The sequence below is a fragment of the Haliotis cracherodii genome, unplaced genomic scaffold (genome assembly GCF_022045235.1).
Source record: "Haliotis cracherodii isolate W230 unplaced genomic scaffold, xgHalCrac1.p SCAF_20, whole genome shotgun sequence".
NCBI classification, from domain to species: domain Eukaryota; kingdom Metazoa; phylum Mollusca; class Gastropoda; order Lepetellida; family Haliotidae; genus Haliotis; species Haliotis cracherodii.
The window spans coordinates 3607565-3634307 of NW_027266276.1; the positions used below are offsets into that span (position 1 = coordinate 3607565).

The following is a 26743-nucleotide window of genomic DNA, read 5'->3' on the forward strand; positions in this document are numbered from 1 at the left end:
ACATTTCAGTCACATCACTGGGTTACATTAATGTGGGAGGAAAGTTGGTATCTATGCAGGTCTGAAAAGTCTCCACGGGTGTATCCTTATCAAGGCATGGAAACTAATGCTCATAAGATCCTGGCATGCCTAAGGGTCACAACTCTGCACAGTGAATTGCCTTAGGCAGCACCACATCTTGAGGACCAAGCCCTTGATCACATTATATCATAAGTAATGATTGACATTTCATTCAAGTGAAATGTGTTGAAAGAAAAGTGAAGCTCAATTGCAAGAAATAAACAAGGATATCAAACATAATATCACCAGAGTTTGAATAGATTCAAGCAGAAAGGAAGGATAAATCAGTGGTCTCCCCTAAAGTATTTGAATACAGGGACTCCATAGACTGTGGACATTAGGTTGATGACAAAGACCCATCGACTTTCTGGCTTAAGTTCGAACACTAATGTGGCAGTGAACAATCACATGAAACCACAGCTCCTCCTAATCTGCTTACTTGCATAAAATATGCAAACTAAATCACCATTACCAACTGATTTTTAGTTGTTTGCACACAAACGCTCATTTAAAAAGTTAAAAAATCCAATATCATAACAACACTCTGCGTAAGTACTTAATGTATCCTTTTTAAATTGTGCACCTAGGTTTGTTCCCAGATCTTTATTTACTGATCCAATGCTTTGTCAAACTCAGTGATACTCTATATAACACACTTGTGTAGTTGTAGCTGTCACCTCACACTTTACAGTTTGCGACTTGGGCCACTACCCTACAGCCCAAGCCTAGTGAGATTCTGTTCTGTGTAGTAAAGTTCAGCTAATAAAAGTCCAAATAATAACACTGAAATTGACTGAAAATATTAAGAGCTACTCAAGCCATTGAGTTTAAAAACTAGTACTGATCACTTCAGATTTGATATGTGCATTTCATTATTACATCTCAACATGAATTTTTGTTGTCTTAAGTAAACATGACAGTTTGATAAACACTTTTCTTAAAAATGTTTTGTTTTGTTAACATGTTATGTTTCCATTGCTACACTTAACAAATACACAATGTTATCCAAATGGTGCATTCAGAACAAGGTATTGAGACATTTTGGCTTGTGACTTCTGTGTATCGATTAGGGATGGGACGATACACCAACTGTGTGATCCAATATGTATCACGATACTTGTATGTACTCGTATCTGTAGTGCGTAACCCATATTTTGCATAGACAGGATATTCAAATACCTGGCACACTGATAATTTACAGTTGGCAGTGTCAAGTATGGCGAAATGATTGAAGATATTTACTTTTTCACCACTAATTTTCACTACTAATTATTGTTTGGTGTAACATTTATTAAAGAATACATTTAAGGTAAGAAGTGATACTTTTAACTTAGTGTGCAACTGTGATCAATATTTGTACCAGGAAGTGAAATATCCAGATGCATCGGTGTATCGTCCCTCCACTAGTATCAATTCAGCCCTTGTGGGATCAGATAAGACACCAATTAAAATTGTAGCAAATATGAATCTAGACTAATGGACATTAGCTCATTTGCTTTCTGGCAGATGAACACAAGTTGACATTGTCTGTGACAGTCCAACATTATCAAACACCTCTGACTCTAATCATGCAGTCCTAATGGAAACTTTGAAACACTCCTCTCACACATGCTAGTTAAGTTAACCCCACAAACATGAAGGTTTATGAAAGCCCAACCTTAATTAACAACAAACATCACCACAAACCTGCTATGCTAATTTGGGTGCAAAACGGATGGCTAACTATCCATGCTCTTGTTCCACATTGCCAGAACTGAGGAACATCAACATGCAAACACGACTTTCCTTTCCAGTGTTAAACACAAACCAAATACAACAGAGCTTGCCACTGCGTATTCAACTTGATTCATGTTTCCCACATAGAATACCAAAGAAGAGGGAGGGACTCTGCCTTAGAGACAGTACAAGTGACTAGACAACTATCAAGAGCACCAAACTTTGAAATCAAACATATACAATGCAATCTTTTTTAAATCAACACATCTACCTGCTTTAAGCTACTGATATATATGTGACTTGGAAAAACAACAACTAAAACTTAAAGAAACCCTAAGATATGAGTGATTGAAAACTTAATGGACCTTAACCACACAAATGTTTGAATTTCACAATAAAATGTAAAGTCATTCTACACAAATTGAAAAAAGCATCAACCTAATTGCCACCTTTTACTTGACGAACAAGTGCATTGAAACAACACTTTTTAGAAATGTATTTTAATTCAAGTCAAGTTATTGAGCAAAGACAGACCAGGAAGAGCACCAGTAAGATTAAGTCCAGCTCAATCTCTTATTTGAAGATACTCTTGAAAAACTTTCCAAACTTTTTGCCCTTCTTTCCTTCCTTGGGACTGAGTGGAGCTGATATGACCGACACTCCCTCAGCCCCACTGCTGGTAGAGCCCGGATCATCAGACACAAGGTCTCCTGACCCAATTGAGATGGAATCACTGGAGGAGGCTTTTGCATATGATACAATACTAATAGTTTCTCCCTTGCCTTCAGACTGGTCACTCTCTTTCATGTCCTCTGCTTTGTCAATGACAATCTGTACTTCAGCTTCGTGAGACTTCGATGCAGTTGTGTCATATTCAGTCTTGTTTCCATCTTCACAAACAGTTTGATCTTCGGGATCTTCCAGGACTTCATCAATGTCATCAAAACTGTAGGCGTCATTCAGCAAGTCATCTTCAGACAGCTCGCCGTCGCTCCTCATACGACTCTCACTTTTCAGTCCAGAGGAAGACGCTGAAGGCATGGGACTGTCCACATCTTTCATTTCTTCCTCAAGTAACTTCATTGGAACCTCTTCCTTTATGAAGACTTCATCATCAGAATCGCCAGAATATTCAGATCTTTTCAAAACATTATCTTTCTGTCCTTGTTCAGGTTCCTCTCGTTTACTTTCTGCCTGTTCCTTAGATCCCTCCTCACCATGAATTCTCTCCCCACTTCCATCATCAGAGCAATCCTGCTTCTCAACTTTTGTCTCTTCTGTGTTTTCTTCAGAAGACATTGTAACATTGTCCTCAGGCTTTGAAGAATCCTGGTTTATGGAGTAAATACTGTCCTTTCCATCACTTCTATCAACAGTGCTCTCCCTTTCAGGACTTCCCTCTCCAACTACCAGAGAGGAGTCAGTGCCCCCTGCAGGCACATTTTGACTATCAGCTTCAATTGAGGATAACTTTTCTCCTTCTGGTTTAACAGCCTCTCCTGGTTCAGTATCTTGCACGTCCCTGATTTCTGCATCACCTTCTGGATTCTTAGTTTCAACTGTTACATCCTTCTTATCAGTTGAAACCTCACTTTCCTCTAATTCTTGACTTCCCTTTGAGTTTGCAGCATCTTTAGGGCAAGTAGCATCTGCATCAGAGACTTCTTGCTGTTCTATCTCAACTGACAAATTTCTGTCGCTTGTGGATTTTTCCTTTCCATCCATTAATGGAATTTCATTTTTGGACTCTTCAGTTCCTTCACTCTTGACAGCAAAATTGACATCAGTGGTTTCTTCAGAAGGTTCTTTTGCCACATCATTAAACTGATCCAATACTGTTTTATCTTTGATAACATTTTTATCATCTTCATCACTGAGTTTCTTTACTTCACTGTCATCTTCCTGTGTCTTGTCACATTGGTTCTCTTCCTGTGTTGCTGGTTCATCAACACCATCTTCCACCCCAACAATGACACTTTGATCTTGTGTGCCCACAGTGACATCAGATCCCCTTTCCACAGCATCAGTTGCAGTGCCTGACAGATCCGATGCTACAGGATTCTCTTCCTGTGTTGATGGAATCTCATTACCAACTTCCACACCAACAATGACACTTTGATCTTGTGTGCCCACAGTGACATCAGATCCCCTTTCCACAGCATTAGTTTCAGTCCCTGACAGATCCGATGCTACAGTATCCACTTGTTCATCTCTGCTCCCCTCTTCCGCCTCCTCTTTCTCAGTTTCTTTGTGACCTGTCAAATCAGACATATCCTCACTGGAACCCTGATCACCCTCTGAAAGCTGCTGTTCTATGACCTTATTAGACTCATCATCCTTGGTTGAAGATGCTCCATCTTCACTGTCATCCTTCTTGGTCTCTCCAATACCGTCTTCCTCCAAGTCTTGTGGCTGAACCGTGTCAATGTTTTCCTGCTGTCCATCCTGAGGTTTGCTCCCATCGTCTTCCTCTCTCTGAACATGGCCCTGTATCAGCTCTTTGGTGCAGACCCCAGTCTCCACATCCTCAAATGTCTCTTTCTTTTCAGATTCATTAACCTCCCCACTTCTGTCATCTTCATCTAACGAAAAATCCTCCAATTCTTCCTCCTCAGTATCTGGACTTTCACTGTGGCTTTCTTCCTCTTCTTTACTGTCCTCATTTTTTACATCAACATCAGCCTTGATGGCAAATTCTTCAACCTTTTCCTTTGCAACTCCATCCGCAGCACAACAGTCTTCCTTCTCTTGATCTAGCTCTACATCACCCTGTCCTTCAGCCTTTCCTTCATTCTTGTCAACTCCCTCCTCAACTTTTCCCAGATCCTTTTTATCTGTTTCAGGGGGTACACAACCATCTGCCTTCCCTTGATCCTCTTCCATAGCTGGTAGGCCTTCATCAATTCCTTTTGCAGCTCCATCCTCAACACTTACCAGATCCTCTTTCTCTCCATCCTTGCTCTGGGTAACACCACTCACTACCTCTTCAATATTTTCTACCTCTATCAGATCTTTTTCTTCAACATTTTCTTCAGATTCAACATTGTTACTGTTTTCAACTCCACCCTGAACTCCATGCAGCTCATCTAGACCTTGACCCTCTTCTAAGGCAACACATTTCTCCACCTCAAGATTATCCACTTCTACCTCCTTCTCTAAAGAATCTTCTATCTTGTCTTGAGCGACTCCATCCTCATCATTTCTCAGACTGTCCACATCTCCTTCCATATCTTCTTTATCATCGAGTTCATCCCCACTGTGACAAACTCTATCCTCAAATTCATCATCTTCACCTACCCTTTCAGTGTCACAAGCTGATTCTTCAGGCTCAACAGGACCTTCAGCTTCCTTACTGCCACTCTGCTGCTGATCCACCTTCCCTCCTAAGAACTCATAATTGGTCTTGTCCTTATTGACAGCAAAGGGTGAGGGAGTACTGATTGCATCAAAGAACTCATCTCCCTCTTCATCAGTGTCAGGCTCAATAATTTTGACTTGACCAGAGAATACTGCGTGGGGATTTACAACATCATCAGGGGAGAATATGCCAGAATCATCTCTAGGCAGCCCATCAGGTGAACTCTGCAGTTCTAGATCTAGAACAGGAACTGCTGACCTTGTTTCTGAAAGACTCTCCTCACTACTCAAGACACCAACAGCCTTTTCACCATCTTTACTATTCTGCTCAGTTCCTTCTTTATCCTGATTATTTGACTCCAACTCATGAGATTCTTCTCCATCTAATTTAGATTCATCTCCACCCAACTCCGATTTTGCCTGAGGTTCAGTCAGACTTTTACTGCCCTCACTACCCAAGACTTCAACACCCTTATCACCATCTTCATTATTCTGCTTAGTCCCTTCTACAACCTTATCATTTAACTCAGATTCATCTCCGCCCAAGTTTGACTCTGGTTCTTTAAGAACACTTGCAACCACTCCACCCTCACCACCATCTATGTCTGAGCCAGAACCATCTGCAACATCACCTAAAGCAGATGGTCCACTCTCAGACCCATTTTCATTACCAAGCCCTTTGTTAGGGACCAACACAGAATCAGAACCATCCTGAAGATCTTGCTCACATTTATCCCCCACCCTTTCCCCATCTGCTTCATTTTTACCCAAAGGAATGTCTGAGCCCTGACCTTCGGGTGTCCCTGATTCTGTGCTGCATCCCCGCCCGTCACGATATGGTTTAGTTTCATGCACAGGACTACTTCTAAGATGATGCTGATTGGCAGTACCTAATGACCCATCTCCTGCTTCTTTCAATATTTCTATGGATTCTGATGACAGCAGCACGGATCCCCCTGTTGGCACTGGACCATTGGACATGGATGAGTTCTTCTCCAGCTTGTACTCTCCGCTCTCTGTGGACATGATCACAAAACCACTCTCCTGGAAAACAAAACATGAAAGTGTTCATGCAATTACACACAATCCAGTGCTTGAGATGAAGGGGATCCTGGGGTCCTTGAGCTTCTCTACTTTGCTGAGACCCCAAATCTTTCATTTTCACCATTAGGATTACAACAAAGAGTTAATTTTGAAAACTGTACATTTACAAGATCCTGCCACAGTTCTGTAAATAACTCAAAAGTAAAGCACCAGTCTTATATCACAGACTTTTGAATCTACTTATGTGAAATCAAATACTGGGTACATTTTTGACAGTTTTTAATGGTTAATATACAGGCTTTTATGAGCTGAGCTTAACAGAAGGGAATTTACTGGACTCTGGCTTTGGACATGTGGCTAAAGTGACAGAATGGTCCACTCTTTTTAACAAGTGGCCTTGAGTGAGTGAGTTGGGTTTAACGTCGCTTTAACAATATTCCAGTTATATCGCGGCGTGTCAGCTTAATGTGGGAGGAAAGCCAGAAGTGATGCAGGTCTTAGACGTTAACCACTGACCGATTTGTTATTAAAGAGTCTGAGCAAACAGTTAAATAGGACAAATATTGTCCCTTGTGACAGAATCATGTGCCTGTGTTTGGTCAAGAGCACACTTAAATGTCTACTGGAATGTTTCTCAATCAAGAAGAGTGAGTGAGTGAGTGAGCTGGGTTTGCCTCTTCTAACATTATTCCAGTTATATCACGGCGTGTCAGCTTAATGTGGGAGGAATGCCTGAAGTGATGCAGGTCTTAGACGTTTCCCACTTCGGTGAAACCCACGAGCACGGATATGGTGCTGACAAACCAAGAAACATAATCGGGGCGAACCGGGATTCGAACCCACAATCATAGGTTTCTGGCTTGCCCAACTCTGCACAGCTAATCGCGGCGCCTTAGACAACTGGGCCACTTGTGCCCCCAAGTGGCCTTGAGTATGAGCCTGGTGTGTTTTTGATCATGTGTGGAACATTATATTGTGACAGACTTATGCAACTGAGGGAACTGTTTGATAACATGGATAAATAGCTAGAGCTTGATCGAGCTGAAAAAAACTACAATAATTAATTAAATTGATATAGATCCAATGATCCTGGATCCTTTTCTGATAGTTGAAGGCAGACAAGACTGGTGCAGATAGCCAGAGGATAGTGATCAGTGCAACTCTGGGTTCAAACCTACGATCATCAAATCTTGGCACAGTTAAATGACACAATTCTGCATGAGGACTTGTGGTGCCTCACCCCTGCTTGCTCATAAGCTATCAAAAGAAACAATGAAACAATATGAAGTTTTTCTTTGGAGATATACAGAGTGGATATTAATGAACCTGTTTCATAAAGAAGAGAAACAGAATGGTTGTGGACTTACCTCAATCAATTTGTCTTTTAGCACCATATGTTCTCGTAACACCTTAACTTCTGATTCTAGTTCTGTACATGACCTCTTCTTCATTTCTAAGTCCTGCAAAATATAGATGAGGAAAATATGGCATAAAGGCACCCAGTGTTGTACACATGTTGATATTATTTGCCATGGTTCAGCACTAAAATAAGATCCTGGTTCCAGGGTTGCTAAATTCCTTCTATTACACCACCATGGCTTAAAACTAAAATAAGTTCCTGGTTTGCTAAATTCCTTTTATTACACCACCATGGCTCAGCACTAAAATACGTTCCTGGTTCCAGGGTTGCTAAATTCCTTCTATTACACCGCAATGGCTCAGCACTAAATTAAGTTCCTGGTTCCAGGGTTGCTAAATTCCTTCTATTACACTACCATGGCTCCGCACTAAAATAAGTTCAATATGATAACATGGACAAACAGTGAGTGAGTGAGTTGGGTTTAACGCTGCTATTAACAGTATTCCAGTTATAGCACGGCGTGGGAGGAAAGCCTGAAGTGATGCAGGTCTCAAGACGTTTACCACTTCGGAAAAGACATGGACAACACTTGGAAAACAAACATGTATAATGGACAGTATGATTCACAGTATATTCTTTGGTATCCAGAAACTGTCAGTACAGTACAACGAACACGCTTATAATGAGTGAGTGAGTATGGTTTTACGCCGATTTTAGCCATATTCCAGCAATATCACGGCGGGGGACACCAGAAATGGGCTTCACACATTGTACCCATGTCGGGAATCGACCCCGGGTTTTCGCCATGACGAGCGAACGCTTTAACCACTAAGCTACCCGACCGCCCCTGCTTATAATGAACTGACCGATATAATGAACCTATTTTTAAGTCCCGACCATTTGTTGTATATATGCAGTATGTATGCTTATAACCAAACCACTAATGAAAATTAGTGGTCCCCTCGAGGTCGTCATACCCGTAGTTTACTGTATTGTCAACTTCATGGAAAGAAAGGGCACACAAGCTGATGGAGAAAACACATACACCAAGTTCAACGATGGATCAAAAGTATGTTTGTGTTGGAACACGTAAATTGCAAAGGGCACATCGCTATGATGGTATCTAAAATGATGGTAGACATGAAAAGTTCCGAGCATCACTTACTCGACACCGGTCCTTGTGTTCTCGCTGCACTTCTATGTATGACTCCTCTATCTCCTCGATCTGGTCTTTGAGAAGCTCTAATTGATAGATCAGTGTCTGTTTCTCATTGTCCAGTGTGGCACTTGTCATCATCGCCTGGCGATATTTCTCTTCGAGTTCCCGCAACTCTGCCTGCAAACACACAACGTTGACACAAAAGTTGATTTCTAGTTTTATATTAGTCAACATTAATCTCGCCAAATCGCAGAATATTCCAGCTATATGACGGCCGTCTGTAAATAATCGAGTCTGGACCAGACAATCCAGTGATTGACATCATGAGCATTGATAAACGCAATTGGGATACGATAACATGCATCAACCAAGTCAGTGACAAACATAGTCACCTCGTATGACAAGCATGGGTTGCTGAAGATCTATTCTCACCTGGATCTTCACAAAAGTGACATGCAATCAGTCAAGTCACCAAGCCTGATCAGTGACTACCATTTCAGTTCGGTCGCCTCTATGTTGGGAAGAATCACTGTTGAAGCCTAAGAGTATCCTTTGACGTCAGAGTTACAATTTCAAGACGTGTGGTCCATGTGTTATCTGTTGTCTACAATGTGCTTTAAGCTAATATCAAAACACTCCGAAATCAGATAGCAAATTTTCTTGAGTGATTGAGCGAGAATGGTTTTACACCGCTTTTAGCAATATCCATGCAAGGGGCACCAGAAATGAGTTTCACACACTGTCCATGTAGGAAATCAAATCCTGGCCTCTGGCATGATGAGCCAACGCCCTACCCACGAGGCTACCCCGCCCCACATTTCTCACCTTGAGATCCCGGTCCCGCTCTCTGTTGGACTCCACGCTGTCATTTGAGTCATTACTGTTGCGTCGCGAACCGGACAGTCGACTCTGCAAAACAAAACACCCATGTTCACAAACAGTTTAATACCAAATACTCAGTGTATCAGAACAAGTGAGGTGAAATGGGGTTTAACGTCATGTCCAAGATTATTGCACTTATAAAGCGACGTGCATGTACGTGTGTGTGTTTGTGTGGCTGCTTGTACTAGTCTGGACTAATGCCGATTCATAGTGCTACCTCACTGAGATACCATGTCGCAGTTTAACATGAACACCCCATTCAGACACAGTATACTGACTCCCGAGCCGACCAATCTGTGTTTTAGCCCCTTAATGCTGAGCACCAGACAGGGTAACAACAAGTACCATCTTTTAACATCTTTTGGTATGACGCAGCCGGGGATCCAACCCCGGACCTTCCGCTCTCTGGGCGGACACTCTACCACTAGACCACGGAGGCTGTCTGTACGAGAGCAAGTGGGGACGGGCCCATTCAACATAGACTTTTTCAAAACATATAGGGCCACACACTGAGAGATCATATACAGTGATCGCTCGCTATAACGCTACCAATGGGGTCCAAATAATTGGTGGGCGTTATAGACAATGAGCCGTTTAACCGAGGCCGAGGCGCGCGCTCGGAAAATCTCAAATCATCAATATGTGTTTATCTCACGTCACATCAAAATAGTATATATTTTTATGGACCTAGATCTACCTGTAATATCATTCATTTATTAAATCTGTCACATTTCACAATGTCTGAAATACGTATTCCATTTCAATTTATCATTTTTAATCGATAAATTAAAAAATTATTCACTATTTCCCGCGATGTTATTGAAAATAAAATTCTCGGACACACATTTCGACAACGGGTCCACATCAAAGAGCAAAATAAAGACGTTTTAAACAAATCTTTAAATATATTATACAAAGTGATAAATAAAATCAACAAAGATATAACTAATATTAATCAAACTTACATCTAAGTTATTATTTCCATCGTTTCGTGCGATCGCGTGTAATGTAAGTCAAATGACATCTCGGCTTTCGTCGCCTTGAATTCTCGCCTCGGAAAACAATGTTTAATGCAAAAATATATGCATGAAAAATCTTTGTCACAGCTCGTAACCTAGCACGATACATTCGCGAAGTTCCATATTTTTAATATATATCGTGATTTCCTGCTTAAAACGTTCAGATTAACACGATTTAACAAAAAATCTTTCGCCAACTTCTGAAATTTATCAAACACGAGCTTGGTATCACAGCTATAATTTGATTGGCTGCCTGAGGTCACGTGCTCAAAATTGACCAATCACGAAACTTGTAGTAGATTTCGGCAAGAAAGCGTCATTAGAAACAAATTTTAATCCAATGAAATCGCTTGTTGTAACTACGGAAAAAACCAGGCGATGTTACGAAAGCGCGATTACGCAATGAATGACCGCCGTGTTGTGACAGCAACTACATGTGTGTGACAGTGTCGCCTCAAATTGGATTGCCCACTAATTAAGAATATAAACTTCGCTTGTGGTTCTCTTTTATTGCATGCATGCGCTTCTAAGATCAAAGGTCGATAGTGTGAAAAGTTAACTAGTTGAACAATCGTATTTCCGGGACTTGCCGCGGATGTTTTCAAACAGATTATTAGAACTCCATTCAGCGATAAACGGTTGATTATGCAATGAGAAGCGTTATGTGCAAATGAACAACGAACAACAATACAATTATGTCTGAGTAAAACTATCAGTAATAAAAGTGTACATAAATTTTGGGAGCCATGCGTTACCGCGCGTAGTAACCGAAGTAGCGCTTTATCGAAGAGCGCAATAGCGAGTGATCACTGTATACTCAAAACCCAATATAGGTTATTGTTGCAGAATTGATGACAACATGTAATATCAGCAATGCATAGACTCATCTGCATTGCTTCTCAGATGTAACATTATGAATTGTAGCAGCGAAGTCCAATATCAACTCATCAGCATGTTAGTGATCACTGTCGTCAGCATATCTCATCAAGGTACAGGTTCTAAAATTTCAGTTTGTTTCTGTCATTGAAATTGACTTCCCATGTTTCATACATTACAAAGCTTTTACAGTTTTTGTTTTTGAGTTACAACCATGTGGAGTATTGAAGACAGTGTCACTGTTATGTGCCCCTTTGTGAAGAATTCTGTGTACTGTTCATTTCACTTGTCAAAAATTCTGCATGAACCTGTGTATCAGGGTCATTCTAAGAGAAAAACACTGTTGTCAGATTGGGCTGTTTTGATGGACACTCACTACATCACAGAGGTGGTCTCTACACCATGGGGCGGTCTCCGTGCAGACACTCTATCCACTACACCATGGGGCGGTCTCCGTGCAGACACTCTATCCACTACACCACGGTGGATGTCTCCGTGCAGACACTCTATCCACTACACCACGGTGGATGTCTCCGTGCAGACACTCTATCCACTACACCATGGGGCGGTCTCCGTGCAGACACTCTATCCACTACACCACGGTGGATGTCTCCGTGCAGACACTCTATCCACTACACCACGGTGGATGTCTCCGTGCAGACACTCTATCCACTACACCATGGAGGCGGTCTCCGTGCAGACACTCTATCCACTACACCATGGAGGATGTCTCTGGGCAGACACTCTATCCACTACACCATGGAGGATATCTCTGGGCAGACACTCTATCCACTACACCACGGAGGATATCTCTGGGCAGACACTCTATCCACTACACCACGGTGGATATCTCCGTGCAGACACTCTATCCACTACACCATGGAGGATATCTCTGGGCAGACACTCTATCCACTACACCACGGAGGATATCTCCGTGCAGACACTCTATCCACTACACCATGGAGGATATCTCTGGGCAGACACTCTATCCACTACACCACAGAGGATGTCTCCGTGCAGACACTCTATCCACTACACCATGGGGCGGTCTCTGTGCAGACACTCTATCCACTACACCACGGTGGATGTCTCCGTGCAGACACTCTATCCACTACACCACTGTGGATGTCTCCAGGCAGACACTCTATCCACTACACCACGGTGGATGTCTCCAGGCAGACGCTCTATCCACTACACCATGGAGGCGGTCTCCGTGCAGACACTCTATCCACAACACCACGGTGGATGTCTCCGGGCAGACACTCTATCCTCTACACCATGGGGCGGTCTCCGTGCAGACACTCTATCCACTACACCATGGAGGATATCTCCGGGCAGACACTCTATCCTCTACACCATGGGGCGGTCTCTGTGCAGACACTCTATCCACTACACCATGGAGGATATCTCCGGGCAGACACTCTATCCTCTACGCCATGGGGCGGTCTCCGTGCAGACACTCTATCCACAACACCACGGTGGATGTCTCCAGGCAGACACTCTATCCTCTACACCATGGGGCGGTCTCCGTGCAGACACTCTATCCACTACACCATGGAGGATATCTCTGGGCAGACACTCTATCCACTACACCACGGAGGATATCTCTGGGCAGATACTCTATCCACTACACCACGGAGGATATCTCTGGGCAGACACTCTATCCACTACACCACGGAGGATATCTCTGGGCAGACACTCTATCCACTACACCACGGAGGATATCTCTGGGCAGATACTCTATCCACTACACCACGGAGGATATCTCTGGGCAGACACTCTATCCACTACACCACGGAGGATATCTCCAGGCAGACACTCTATCCTCTACACCATGGAGGCGGTCTCCGTGCAGACACTCTATCCACTACACCATGGAGGATATCTCTGGGCAGACACTCTATCCACTACACCACGGAGGATATCTCTGGGCAGACACTCTATCCACTACACCACGGAGGATATCTCCAGGCAGACACTCTATCCTCTACACCATGGAGGCGGTCTCTGTGCAGATACTCTATCCACTACACCACGGAGGATATCTCTGGGCAGATACTCTATCCACTACACCACGGAGGATATCTCTGGGCAGACACTCTATCCACTACACCACGGAGGATATCTCTGGGCAGACACTCTATCCACTACACCACGGAGGATATCTCTGGGCAGATACTCTATCCTATACACCACGGAGGATATTTCTGGGCAGACACTCTATCCTCTACACCATGGAGGCGGTCTCCGTGCAGACACTCTATCCACTACACCACGGAGGATATCTCTGGGCAGACACTCTATCCACTACACCACGGAGGATATCTCTGGGCAGACACTCTATCCACTACACCACGGAGGATATCTCTAGGCAGACACTATCCACCTATCCACAGAGGAAATCTCTGTGCAGACTCTCTATCCACCACACCACGGAAGATAACTCTGGGCAGACACTCTATCCACCACACCACGGAAGATAACTCTGGGCAGACACTCTATCCACCACACCACGGAGGATATCCCTTGGCAGACACTCTATCCACCACACCACGGCGGTAATACCTGGGCAGACACTATCCACCACACCACGGAGGTAATACCTGGGCAGACACTATCCACCACACCACGGAGGTAATACCTGGGCAGACACTATCCACCACACCACGGGGGTAATACCTGGGCAGACACTATCCACTACACCACAGAGGTAACACCTGGGCAGACACTATCCACCACACCACTGCGGTAATACCTGGGCAGACACTATCCACTACACCACGGAGGTAATACCTGGGCAGACACTATCCACCACACCACGGCGGTAATACCTGGGCAGACACTATCCACCACACCACGGAGGTAATACCTGGGCAGACACTATCCACTACACCACAGAGGTAACACCTGGGCAGACACTATCCACCACACCACGGGGGTAATACCTGGGCAGACACTATCCACTACACCACGGAGGTAATACCTGGGCAGACACTATCCACTACACCACAGAGGTAATACCTGGGCAGACACTATCCACTACACCACGGGGGTAATACCTGGGCAGACACTATCCACTACACCACGGGGGTAATACCTGGGCAGACACTATCCACTACACCACGGAGGTAATACCTGGGCAGACACTATCCACTACACCACAGAGGTAATACCTGGGCAGACACTATCCACTACACCACGGGGGTAATACCTGGGCAGACACTATCCACTACACCACGGAGGTAATACCTGGGCAGACACTATCCACCACACCACGGAGGTAATACCTGGGCAGACACTATCCACTACACCACAGAGGTAATACCTGGGCAAACACTCTATCCACTACACTACAGAGGATATACCTTGGCAGACACTATCCACCACACCACGGAGGTAATACCTGGGCAGACACTCTATCCACCACACCACAGAGGATATACCTGGGCAGACACTATCCACTACATCATGGATGTAATACCTGGACAGACACTATCCACCACACCACGGAGGTAACACCTGGGCAGACACTATCCACCACACCACGGAGGTAATACCTGGGCAGACACTATCCACCACACCACGGAGGTAACACCTGGGCAGACACTATCCACCACACCACGGAGGTAACACCTGGGCAGACACTATCCACCACACCACGGAGGATATACCTGGGCAGACACTATCCACTACACCACGGAGGTAATACCTGGGCAGACACTATCCACCACACCACGAAGGGTATACCTGGGCAGACACTATCCACTACACCACAGAGGTAATACCTGGGCAGACACTATCCACCACACCACGAAGGGTATACCTGGGCAGACATTATCCACTACCAGGTAGGTAGAGTTTCGATCAGAGTTCATGAACACAAAGTACTGTCTTTCCTCGTGCTACTTGAATCATGCATGATGATTATTCAAGTGAAGATCTATTGATCAGGTTAATTTTTATTGCATTAATAATTAGTATAATAGCTAGTTTCAACTTTAAACATTTTACATTACATCATTCATTTAACCCTTTCGAGAATTATCGGCTCAGAATTCAATAATCACAATGTCACCAGCTGTTACTGAACTCACCACAAAGGGAACTTGATTTGAATTCAATTTATGATTTTTTATAGACAGGAAACTATCACTGAAGAATGAAGTTATCAATTATTGAGAATACGCAATGAATGACTTACAAAACAGATATTGATTTAGAAAAATGTGAATACATCAATAATAGAGATGGCCATGGCAAAATACAGTGTAATCAGGTAATGGACAACATCCTGATCTGTACTACGTCGTTTTGAACGCATTATTATAGGGCTGTACGATCCGTCACGTATCACGATATCTTGCATGTGCTCGTATCTGTGGTGCGTAAGCCATCTTTTTCAAAGACAGAATGGCAAAATGTCTGGCACACTAACGATTTACAGTTAGCAGTGTCAGGTATGGTGCAAATGCATAAAATTATTCACGTTTTTACTAATCTTTTTCACTATTACTTAGCGTTTTGTGTAACATTTATTAAAGAATAAATTTAACGTAAGAATCGATACCTTTTACTTAGTGTGAGATTGTGATTGATACTTGTATCGAGAAATGAAAAAATATTCATAATCCACCGAAGCTTTGGTGTATCGTCCCACTACTACATTATCACCACGACCTAAGCACTGCTAAGGGCTGATTCAGTACCCAGTATTCTAACTGAATAGAAATTACCACCGCTGCCCAAGATTGATGGATCCGACTAACTCATCTGCACAATCGGCTTCAAACTGCCACAACCACGGCCAGGAACATTCCGAACTATTGGCAGATAGATCCCCAGACAGCCATTAACTGCTTGAGAAATTATGGTTTACGTCCAGGCAGACCTACAATATGTTCTATTGTGACTCAACATCATCGCCAGGCTTGTCAACAACGGACGTATCTCAGATGTCCTCTGTATTGGTGGAGACATTTGACGTTCACTGACGAATTTTGTTTCAACCTTTCATCAGATGGCTATCAACGTGTCTATCGATGTAAAAATGAACGCTATGCGGATGCACGTCTTGTGGACAGGGGTCGCTATGGCGTAGCCTCTGTCATTGTCTGGGGAGGCATCACAGCATGTAACAGAACATCTTTAATTTGGTTGATGGTAAGTTGAATGCCATAAGAAATCTTAAGAAATGCTGTTCTTCCTTTCATCCAACGTCATGGTCACAGCATCATCCTACAGCAGGACAATGCATGTCCCCACACAGCACGTATTGTTCGGCAGTTCCTCCCACAAACTCATCAGTCCTTTCACCGTTTGAACAAATCTGGGATGAAATGGATTGTTGACTTCGACGCGAACCAAATTCACCTGCAACGCTTCAGGATCTTCAGAATCTGCAGATCTGCTTTTCAGAATCCGGGATGACATCCCACAAGTTTTTCAAGCCAGACTGGTATCATCCATGAGGTGTCAATGCACAGCTATTGTTGATGCAGCCAATGGCAATATGTGATAAAAGCCTGTGACTTTTGAGTTAACCCCTCAGTAGGGGTCATCAATGTCACAATGAAAAACCTGTCAGCAATAGACTGATTTTGTGATCAAACACAACATTTGGGGTCAATAATCTGGACCAGAAGACTTTGTCTCCAGACAGGTGAATTTTACAGTTTACTTGTTCAGGGACAGGTTCACAATGTTGATATTTCCCCACCCCTATGTGATTCCCAGGTTCAAAAACCACAGGAGTCCTGAAGGATCCCAGGAGCTCCCTTAATGTCCAAGACTGAATATGAAATTGATATTTTGTGTTTTCTTGTACAGCATTAGAAACAGAGTGAACAAGTAGTTCTGCTGCATGTTTTCTTGACAAAATCATCCAACACCTACCTTTCCATGGTCGGTGATAAGTTCATGGACTCGGTCATGTTTCTCGTCAGCCTGCAACAGAAGAACAATCATTTAGACCTACAGGAGAATTTACAATGTTTAGCGTTTTCCTCGCAGATGTTTCTCCATACTGAATTGTATGTGCAGGATCATATCCCCTCAACAGTGTTATAAGGGTAAAGCTAGTTTTCAGGGCAGAGCCATCTTCCCGAGGCAAGGGAGTTAACTGACTATAAAAGTCCAGTGTCCACCCTTGCAGAACTAGGCTGGAATTCCATGCATAGATCGCAGCGCCACCAGTGACTACTACGAGTTACATCCCTTCTATGTCCCTCCTATTGACCAATCAAATTCCACCTCTCACATCACTTGCATTTGCTTCACACAAAATTGCGGCGCCCAGTCAAAACGATCTGATCGATAATCATGATATTTATTGTAATAAAACGGTCTTACCTTGCAATTGCATCTAACCAGTTGAGCACCCTGATTAAATTTTTAAAACATGAAAAGATTTGGAAAATTTCTGTCGCCCAGTTTACAGTACACAGGCTCTGCAAATTCTGCAATCATCCGAAATCTGCACTAAAGTTTATGAACCCAATGTCGATTTCATTATGCGATTTTGATTGGACTATGCATAGACTCATTAGTACAGAGCCTGTGAATGAACTCTTTGAACCTACCAAGTAACACCAAACCACAATGCATTGTCAGCAGTTGCTATTCAGTGGCCAGTGTGACACTGCCCAAAAAACATGTCATCAGCAGATTTGTCATCTAGGGCTGCAACGAATACACTGAGGTGAATACGATTCGTATCACGAAAATAGTGTAACGAATACGAATATTAATTCACGAATACAATAAAAAGTCAGCAGTGAATGTATTATTTGTTATATTCAGTGAAATAATAACAAAAATTATTTGATATGGTTTGTTAATTATTAATACATTATACATTTATAGACTGGACTTATCCAGGTACCAGTATCTGCACAAATGTGACAATGACCAGTGACCACAATACTTTTCAATTAAATATTATAAGAGTGGTGTCTTTGAAGAAATCTAGGCATATAACATGTTCTTATGGATATTTTTAGGGGCAGGGTATGTAAGTGCACATGTTTGAATATTCATAAATATTCGATTCTAGTGGCCACGAATAACGAATTCAATTCATGAATGGATACGGTTCGATTCACTGAATACAAGAGTGAATCGTAACAGCCCTAGTGTCATCACATAACTCGCTAGTGGTGGGACGATACACTGATGCATCGGTGGATCGCGATTTTTTACTTCTCGATACAATTATCAATCACAATCACACACGAAGTAAAAAGTATTGATTCTTAATCTTACCTTAAATGTAATCTTTCATAAATGTTACACCAAACACGAATTACTAGTGAAAATGAGTAGTGAAAATGTACATATTTTCATCCATTGCACCATACTTGACACTAACAACAGTAGTGAGTGAGTGAGTTGGGTTGAACACCGCTTTTAACATTATTCCAGTTATATCACGGAGTGTCAGCTTAATGTGGGAGGAAAGCCAAGTGATGCAGGTCTAAGACGTTTACCACTTTGGTGAAACCCACTAGCACTGGTATGGTGCTGACAAACCTAGAAACATAATTGGGGCGAACTGGGACTCGAACCCACATTCATAGGTTTCTGGAGCGCCCAAGGGACGCAACTCTGCACAGCGAATTGCGGCGCCTTAGACGACCGGGCCACCCGTGCCCCCACTAACAACAGTTAATTGTTAATGCGCCAGGTATGTTGCCATCCTGTCTGAAAAAGATGGCTTTCGCACCACAGATAAGAGCATGTGCAAGTATTGACACGTATTGGATTGAGAGCAAGGTATCGATATATTCATTGAATCGCACAGTATCATTCCAGCCCTACATATCATTAAATCAATACATATTTAGTGAGTGAGTGAGTTGTGTTTAACGTCGCTTTTAAGTTATTTAACAGTATTCCAGTTATATCACGGCATGTCAGCTTAATGTAGGAGGAAAGCCCGAAGTGATGCAGGTCTTCGACGTTTACCACTTCAGTGAGACCCACGAGCATGGGTATGGTGCTCACGAACCTAGAAACATAATGGGGTTCGAACCCACAAGCATAGGTTTCTGGTGTGCCCAAGGGACGCAAGTCTGCACAGCGAATAGCAGCGCATTAGATGACTTGGCCACCCGGGCCCCCTCAATACATGTTTAATGTTGATGCTGTATCTGTACATGTTTATCAACATAATACATATAATTGAATGCTCAAGAAATGTTACATAAAATAATTAATATTCTTCTTCCACCATATCAATAATACGATATTTTTAGTGAATATCTCAATACTAAAATGTCCAATCCATGACACCCCTAGTCATCAGCAATGGATTGTGTCACAAAAGCTGCATGACATCACTTGACATTGGCTTTACACGCCAACATTAGTGAGTGAGTGAGTTTGGTTTAACGCCGCTTTTATCAGTATTACAGTTATATCGCGGCGCGTCAGCTTAATGTGGGAGGAAAGCCCGAAGTGATGCAGGTCTCCAACGTTTACCACTTCGGTGAAACCCACGAGCACGGGTATGGTGCTGACAAACCTAGAAACATAATCGGGGCGAACCGGGATTCGAACCCACAATCATAGGTTTCTGGCGTGCCTAAGGGACGCAACTCTGCACAGCGAATCGCGGCGCCTTAGACGACTGGGCCACCCGTGCCCCCCCCCCCCCCCCCCCCCCCCCAACATTAGAAGGAAGGCATGATTGAAGCTATTAGAAAAGCAGTCTTCAGAGTCTGCTGGACATTAACATTTATTATCAGGTCTAATTAAGGGATAAAAATATACATTCCAAATTACAATAAGTAGTATCTAACCTGCAGTGAGACTATCCTCGCCATATATGTAATCATTGGTGTAAAAATATCCAATAAACTGGTCACAAGGAGCAAAAATTATACTGAATACCTAGAGAAAACTATTTATACCCAATGTGAACACAATGGTCAATGACAAGTAAATACTCAATGACACAGAAAATGACCTGGGTCCCGTTCCACAAAGCGATCGTAGCGCTAAGACGATCGCAACTCCCATACTTTAACATAGACTTACGACAGTCTGAGGGCTAAGATCGCTCTGTGGAACGGGGCCCTGGAGCCCACGACTGTCTTCAAACTGGCTCAAGCTCCTTTCCATCAAACAGCAATGGGAACTTCCATGATCTTCACTGAATAATCTTGTTAGCTATTTGGTATTTGTCATCATGTGACATTTGAGCTCGTTTTTCAAACCCTGACTGATTACAGAACTTGTCTTGTGTTTACTAATTCCAACTTTGATTCATATTTGTTAGCATTATCATCTAGAAGCAAGTACCAGACCAACTTAAGCCATTGTCATGTGCCCTCATACCATGTTTATATACCACTAAAAAACGCTAAAATGGCCGCCAGATTCTTTCAAATTACCATAGTTAATCTGTCATGGCATGACAGATTCACAATAGTAATATGAAAGAATGAGGTTGCCCTGAACGTTATTAGTCATATATCATGTATACGGACTGCTGGTTATCCAGTTTGATACATCTCTTATCTTTGTTTATGGGGTCAGGACGCTCTTATTATCACAGAAGGCGAGTAGAAATTGGGTTTAACGTCACATCCATATAGCGTTATATAGCAACGTGCATGCATGTGTGTGTGGCTGCAGATACTCGTCCTGACTGATGCCAATTTTACAGTGCTGGTCCATTGAGATACCATGCCTCAGTTTAACATGAATACCCCACTTAGACACAGTATACTGACTCCGAGCTGACCAGTCCTTGTTTTAGCCCCGGGGAGGGAAACAAAAAGTACCATCTTTTTTTGTGACATGGCTGGGGATCGAACCCCAGACCTTCTGCTCTCCATGCTGACTCTCTTCCACTAATCCACGGAGACAGTCACTTATCATATGAATCTCAGTCACATCCATCAAAATATATATGGAACCCAATTACAGACCTAGACAAGTCATACGGGTTTTGACCTCTTAAAATTGATTACGACGTGTCAGTAACAAGATAAACGAGGATCAGCCCATACAGTTTACCTTCTCATTTACAAAAGAAATCCACCAACATGGTAAAGGAACATGATGATTTGCTTTGCTTTGGTTTGTTTGTTGTTTAACGCCGCACTCAGCAATATTCCAGCTATATGACAGCGGTCTGTAAATAATCAAGTCTGGACCAGACAATCCAGTGATTGATATCATGAGCATCGATCCACGCAATTGGGATCGATCACATGTATCAACCAACTCAGCGAGCCTGACCACCCGATCCCGTTAGTCGCCTTTTACGACAAGCATGGGTTGCTGAAGACCTATTCTACCCCGGAATCGTCACTGGTCTCATAAGAGGCGACTAACAGGATCAGGTGGTCAGGCTCGCTGATTTGTTTGATGCATGTCATCGATCCTAATTGTGTCACTGGATTGTCTGGTACAGACTCGATTATTTACAGACAGACATCATATAGCTGGAATATTGCTGAGTGCGGCGTTAAACAACAAACAAACCAAAGCAAAGCAAATCATCATGTTCCTTTCCGCCTCTTACGACAAGCATAGTCACCTTTTACGGGAAGTATAGGTTGCTAAAGACCTATTCTACCCCAGATCTTCATCATGTTCATGGGTCAGTACCATGATGAACACTAAACATAATGAACACTAAACACTTTGATGTGATGTCAGATGAGCCAAATATTACGTAAAGTTGTAATTGTCTTCTCATATTGAGGATAGGCACTGAAGTCAGAAGCGTATATTACAATCTATTGTGATACACAAGTACTGGGATACATATGTTGTATAATTCTTAATTTAGAATTCAGGAGCATCAATTCAGGGAAATTCTCCTCTAAATTGAATCTCTCAATAAAACAATATTTATTTCATCTGTTTAAGGACTAAGTGCTTCCACACTTCAGTCTTACCTGTTTTACTTGTAACATTTTTCCATGTGGAAAGTGTGGCCATCGCTATGTTTGGGACGGGGTGCTTACAGGAAGGGATGTTTGTTTTCAGACAATAATGGTTGATAAAAATGTTTGAAGTTATGAGAACGCATCTGAGTGAGGCAACTATGAAACTAAAAATGATCTTCACCAGACACATATTACTTCGGATTTAGAATCATGTGGACATCCAAAGGTATTTGACAACATAACCAAACACATCACTGATACTTGAAATCCCCTGACACACCAAACCATTAAAATATTATGATAGGTTCCCTTAAACATGTTAAAAGAAATAAACATGGCTGAATAGTATACCAACAATACCACACACCCTTACTTCACACCAACTGCAAACATTCAGCTGTTCACCATGCATACTAGACTAACATTTAGTCAATGAAAACATATCTTTAAAATTATAAAAAAAATTTTTTTCGAAAGAACCTTTCCTCTTCTGCTGTTTCATGTGTGGAATCAAGCAAACTAGACTTGGTTAGTTTGATCTAGACTTGCCTAGGCTTTTAATTTAAAAAAAACCCAAAATATATATATTCCACAGTCATGGTACAGGACTACATACATACCTCTTTCTGCTGTTTCTCAATTTCCTTCAGTCTTATTTCCCGGGCCTCTGCTCTGGCTGCACGTTTTGCCTGCAATCTGGTCTCAGCCTGTGGATAGGAAAGAATGCAATATCCATGATAAGATAACAATCATATGTGACAATCACAAAGGACGAGGAAGGAAAAGTAATGGAAACTTTTGTGAACGGGTATGATAATTATCAGATATGTTCAACATGTTCAAATGCTTCAAACTTCTTTCTTATACTTGCAAGTTTTAGATTTTCAGCACCTTCAAGAATGCCAAAGAGACAAAAAAAGGACGATATTCCAAATATCTGAAAAAATATATCTATGTAACCAGTCTATGACCCAAGATGAACATTTTACCAATATTTATTTGTACTGCCTTTAGTTTATCTACATGTTCTAAGAAAATCAGCTTGGGTCAAAGATTTGCTCATGACTATCATGTTCAAAAAATAAAATCATACTTCTTGAAAACCACTCAAACACATTTAGTGTTTGCATTGACACTTTCTAAAAGATCATACACATATTTGTCACAGAACGAACATATATTAAAAAGGATGACTTTTCATGATTACAAGTTCCATTAAACATGTCAAAGGTTTGTAATAACACTTCTTCCAATTAATGTATTAACATCTTGACATGAACATTCTGTTATTGTCATCGGAATATTCATCAACGGATATTTATTGGTTACTCGCTGTAGACTGGGGAGCCAAATAGTATCAAAGAATATTGGTTTAGAATATTGATAAAACCACCTTTCTACAAAAGGGTTACAGATCGTTTTATTTTCTAGATCAGTAAAATATGCTCATAACGAACACGCTTGTAATGAGTGAGTGAGTGAGTTTGGTTTTACGCCGCTTTTAGCAATATTCCAGCAATATCACAGCGGGAGACACCAGAAATGGGCTTCACACATTGTACCCATGTCAGGAATCGAACCTGGGTCTTCGGCGTGACGAGCGAACGCTTTAACCACTAGGCTACCCGACCGCCCCTCGCTTGTAATGAACTGACGGATATAACCAGACTGTTATATTGGTTCAAGCTGTATGTGTGTTGTATATATATATATATATATATACACTCATAACTATGGTTATAATGAACTAAAATTAGTGGTCCCTTTGAGTTTGTTATAACCATGGTTTAATGTACATTGACTTATTGTCATCCAAAATGTCCTAAAGATATTTTGCAAACTGGGTTAGGATATAACTGAATGTTCTATTAAATGCTCTCCAACTGCCAACTGGTTCTTTCAAGTTGGTGAGGGGTGATTCACCGATACATCGGGTTTTGATATGACAATCACATTGCTTGTCATTGTATCGATTCATTACATGTTTATATTGTGAATGGTGGTTTTTTTTTGTTTAACGTCGCACTCAGCAATATTCCAGCTATATGATGGCGGTCTGTAAATAATCGAGTCTGGACCAGACAATCCAGTGATGAATATCATGAGCATCGATCTGTTTATATTGTGGCTGTGCAGAGTACATTTCAATTAGCATGACTAGCTGTAGTATTTGTCTGCATGTCATCAATGCTTTCAAAGTACCTCCCCTAAACATTGCTTGCTAAACAATGCTAAATTGGTGTAGGGACCAAATGTTTTTTGTTACATGAAATTAGCTTTTATCATCCTTTCTGCATGTTCTGTATCACTGATACATACTGTATCATGTAGGGTGACTTTGTGTGCTGTGTAAGTCCGAATTTGAGTGTCACTACTTTGTACATTATGAACTGGGGCTGGCAAAAAGATTGATAATCAAAATTATTGTCAACTGGAAAAACCATTAACGATTATCGATATGAAATTGTTGTCATCGATAATAACTTACATGGACTATTGTGTCAAAATAAAGTTTAGATTTACTGAAAGACACTTGTTATTGTAAATATCATCAATTGACAAGGACGGAAAGCAACTGTTTGGTTATATTTGTTAATCTGTAAATGTCCACAAAACAATGTATGTATAAATGTGTCACTGCCCAGTGTTGTGAAATACATTGTTTTCTTTCGGGACCTTCATGCATTCTTGCTTAAAGTTATCTCTTAGATATTTAGTAAACGATTATCGATGGCCAGCCCTATTATGTATGAACTGTACATGATGAATGTAGGTTTTGCAATTAGACGAAGTTATTGTCTGTTGTTTGTCAGCTGAGAATTTTACTCCGACGACTGGTGTAGTTCAAAGTGACTGACCATTCAATCAACTGCTTGGACTTTCTTGGTAGCTTAGAATCTTAGAGCAACATTTTGAGACTATTGTTTGTTTTAATGAAAAAGCTGACATAAAAGATTAGGTTATGGCATTTGCACTGCCAGAAAAACATAATGTCTTTACACAATCAGACATTTAGAATTAGTGTAAACATGTCTGTGTGAAAGGGATCAGTTAATCTGTATACTAATCACACTATTTAGGCTATAGACCTACTTCATTACAACTTTTACACGGACTTCATTACAACTTTTACACGGTACGATTCGCGACGGTAATGACTAGCTAAATTACAGAATTACGTAAATATCTAGTGTTTGGATGTAGGACTCGGGGCGTTATGCATAAAAAACAAGCAGCAGGGATTAAACGTTTGATTTGTGGGGCTACCTCATACTTACCTCTTTCGATATCTGATTGAGAGCTTGATCCTCCGCCGAATATTGGCGTATGTTGCTTCGTCGCCTCCTGTCGGCTCGGTCACTCATTATGACACGGACAGGAGAGTATCACATGGAATAAGCTGTATCACTTGTCTAGTCAAACAACACCTAAAACAAGGTGCGATCGATTATTTTCACGTTTGCAAATATGAAAGAAAGCTGTCTGTGTGTCAAGAAAGGCACAGTCAACCTCTGCGTTTCCTGTCCAAGCTGTCAAAGCCACCTCGAAATTACGACCAGTTCGTCTTTAAAACAGGCCTCGCTGGTAACACAAATTGTGTCGTGTCCGTTGTGTATGTATTAAAGTATGAAATAAATTTACATCAAGCCAAGAGATACAGCGGCAAGTTTTGATTTTGTAAGACAAATATAATCCATGTCACCTGTGGTACTGATGGCCGCCATGTTGCCTTATCACTGACACCCGGATGTCATCGATGGAGAATTTGCGCATGCGTACAAGAAAAGGTCAAAGCGACATGCATGAATCAGCCCGACTTTTTAAACACGTGTTTGAAATGTGCTACCGTTCAAATCTACATGTGCTTAATGTGTGTGACGGTCTGTTTCCTATGGATCCGTATCAGACTGGGTTCACGAAATCCTACGAAATTAACTTTGGCAACAACTTTTGCAAGTTCTATTTATGTGTGTAGCCTCGCACGTCTCATGCACTACTTAGCGTTTTATCTGAATACACTGTTCTGTAAATAAAGACACAATGGGGGTTTCTAAGTGCACTATATAAGTGGTTGTCTAAGACTCTACGGTGCATGAAAAAGCGACGCAACTGGAGCAATTAACCCGTCATAGTTCAGGTTATAAGCACAACAATACCGTCTGCGGTTTTATTACTTTTTCATACGCCTGTAATATACGAGGGTGGGGTGAAATGGGGTTTACGTCGCGTTCAAGATAATTGCACTTGTAAAGCGACATGCATGCACGTGTGTGTGTGTGGCTTTGTGGTCTTGTCCGGACTAATACCGGTTTTATGGCTAGCCCACCGCGATACCATGCCTCAGTTTAACGTGGATATCCCGCTCAGA

At 42.0% G+C, this 26743-nt stretch overlaps 1 protein-coding gene across 1 annotated transcript; it reads right to left on the reverse strand.

The window, feature by feature from the left end:
* Positions 1–1444: 1444 nt before the first annotated feature.
* On the reverse strand, positions 1445–26108 carry LOC139470223 (dentin sialophosphoprotein-like). The gene is made up of 7 exons (XM_071252541.1): positions 25653–26108; positions 22995–23081; positions 17366–17416; positions 9522–9605; positions 8703–8873; positions 7545–7637; positions 1445–6177 (listed from the first exon to the last, which is right to left on the reverse strand). Exons 1-7 carry the CDS (start codon positions 25737–25739, stop codon positions 2350–2352), a joined length of 4401 nt encoding a protein of 1466 aa, XP_071108642.1. The 5' UTR covers positions 25740–26108; the 3' UTR covers positions 1445–2349.
* Between the last annotated feature and the right edge of the window lie 635 nt (positions 26109–26743).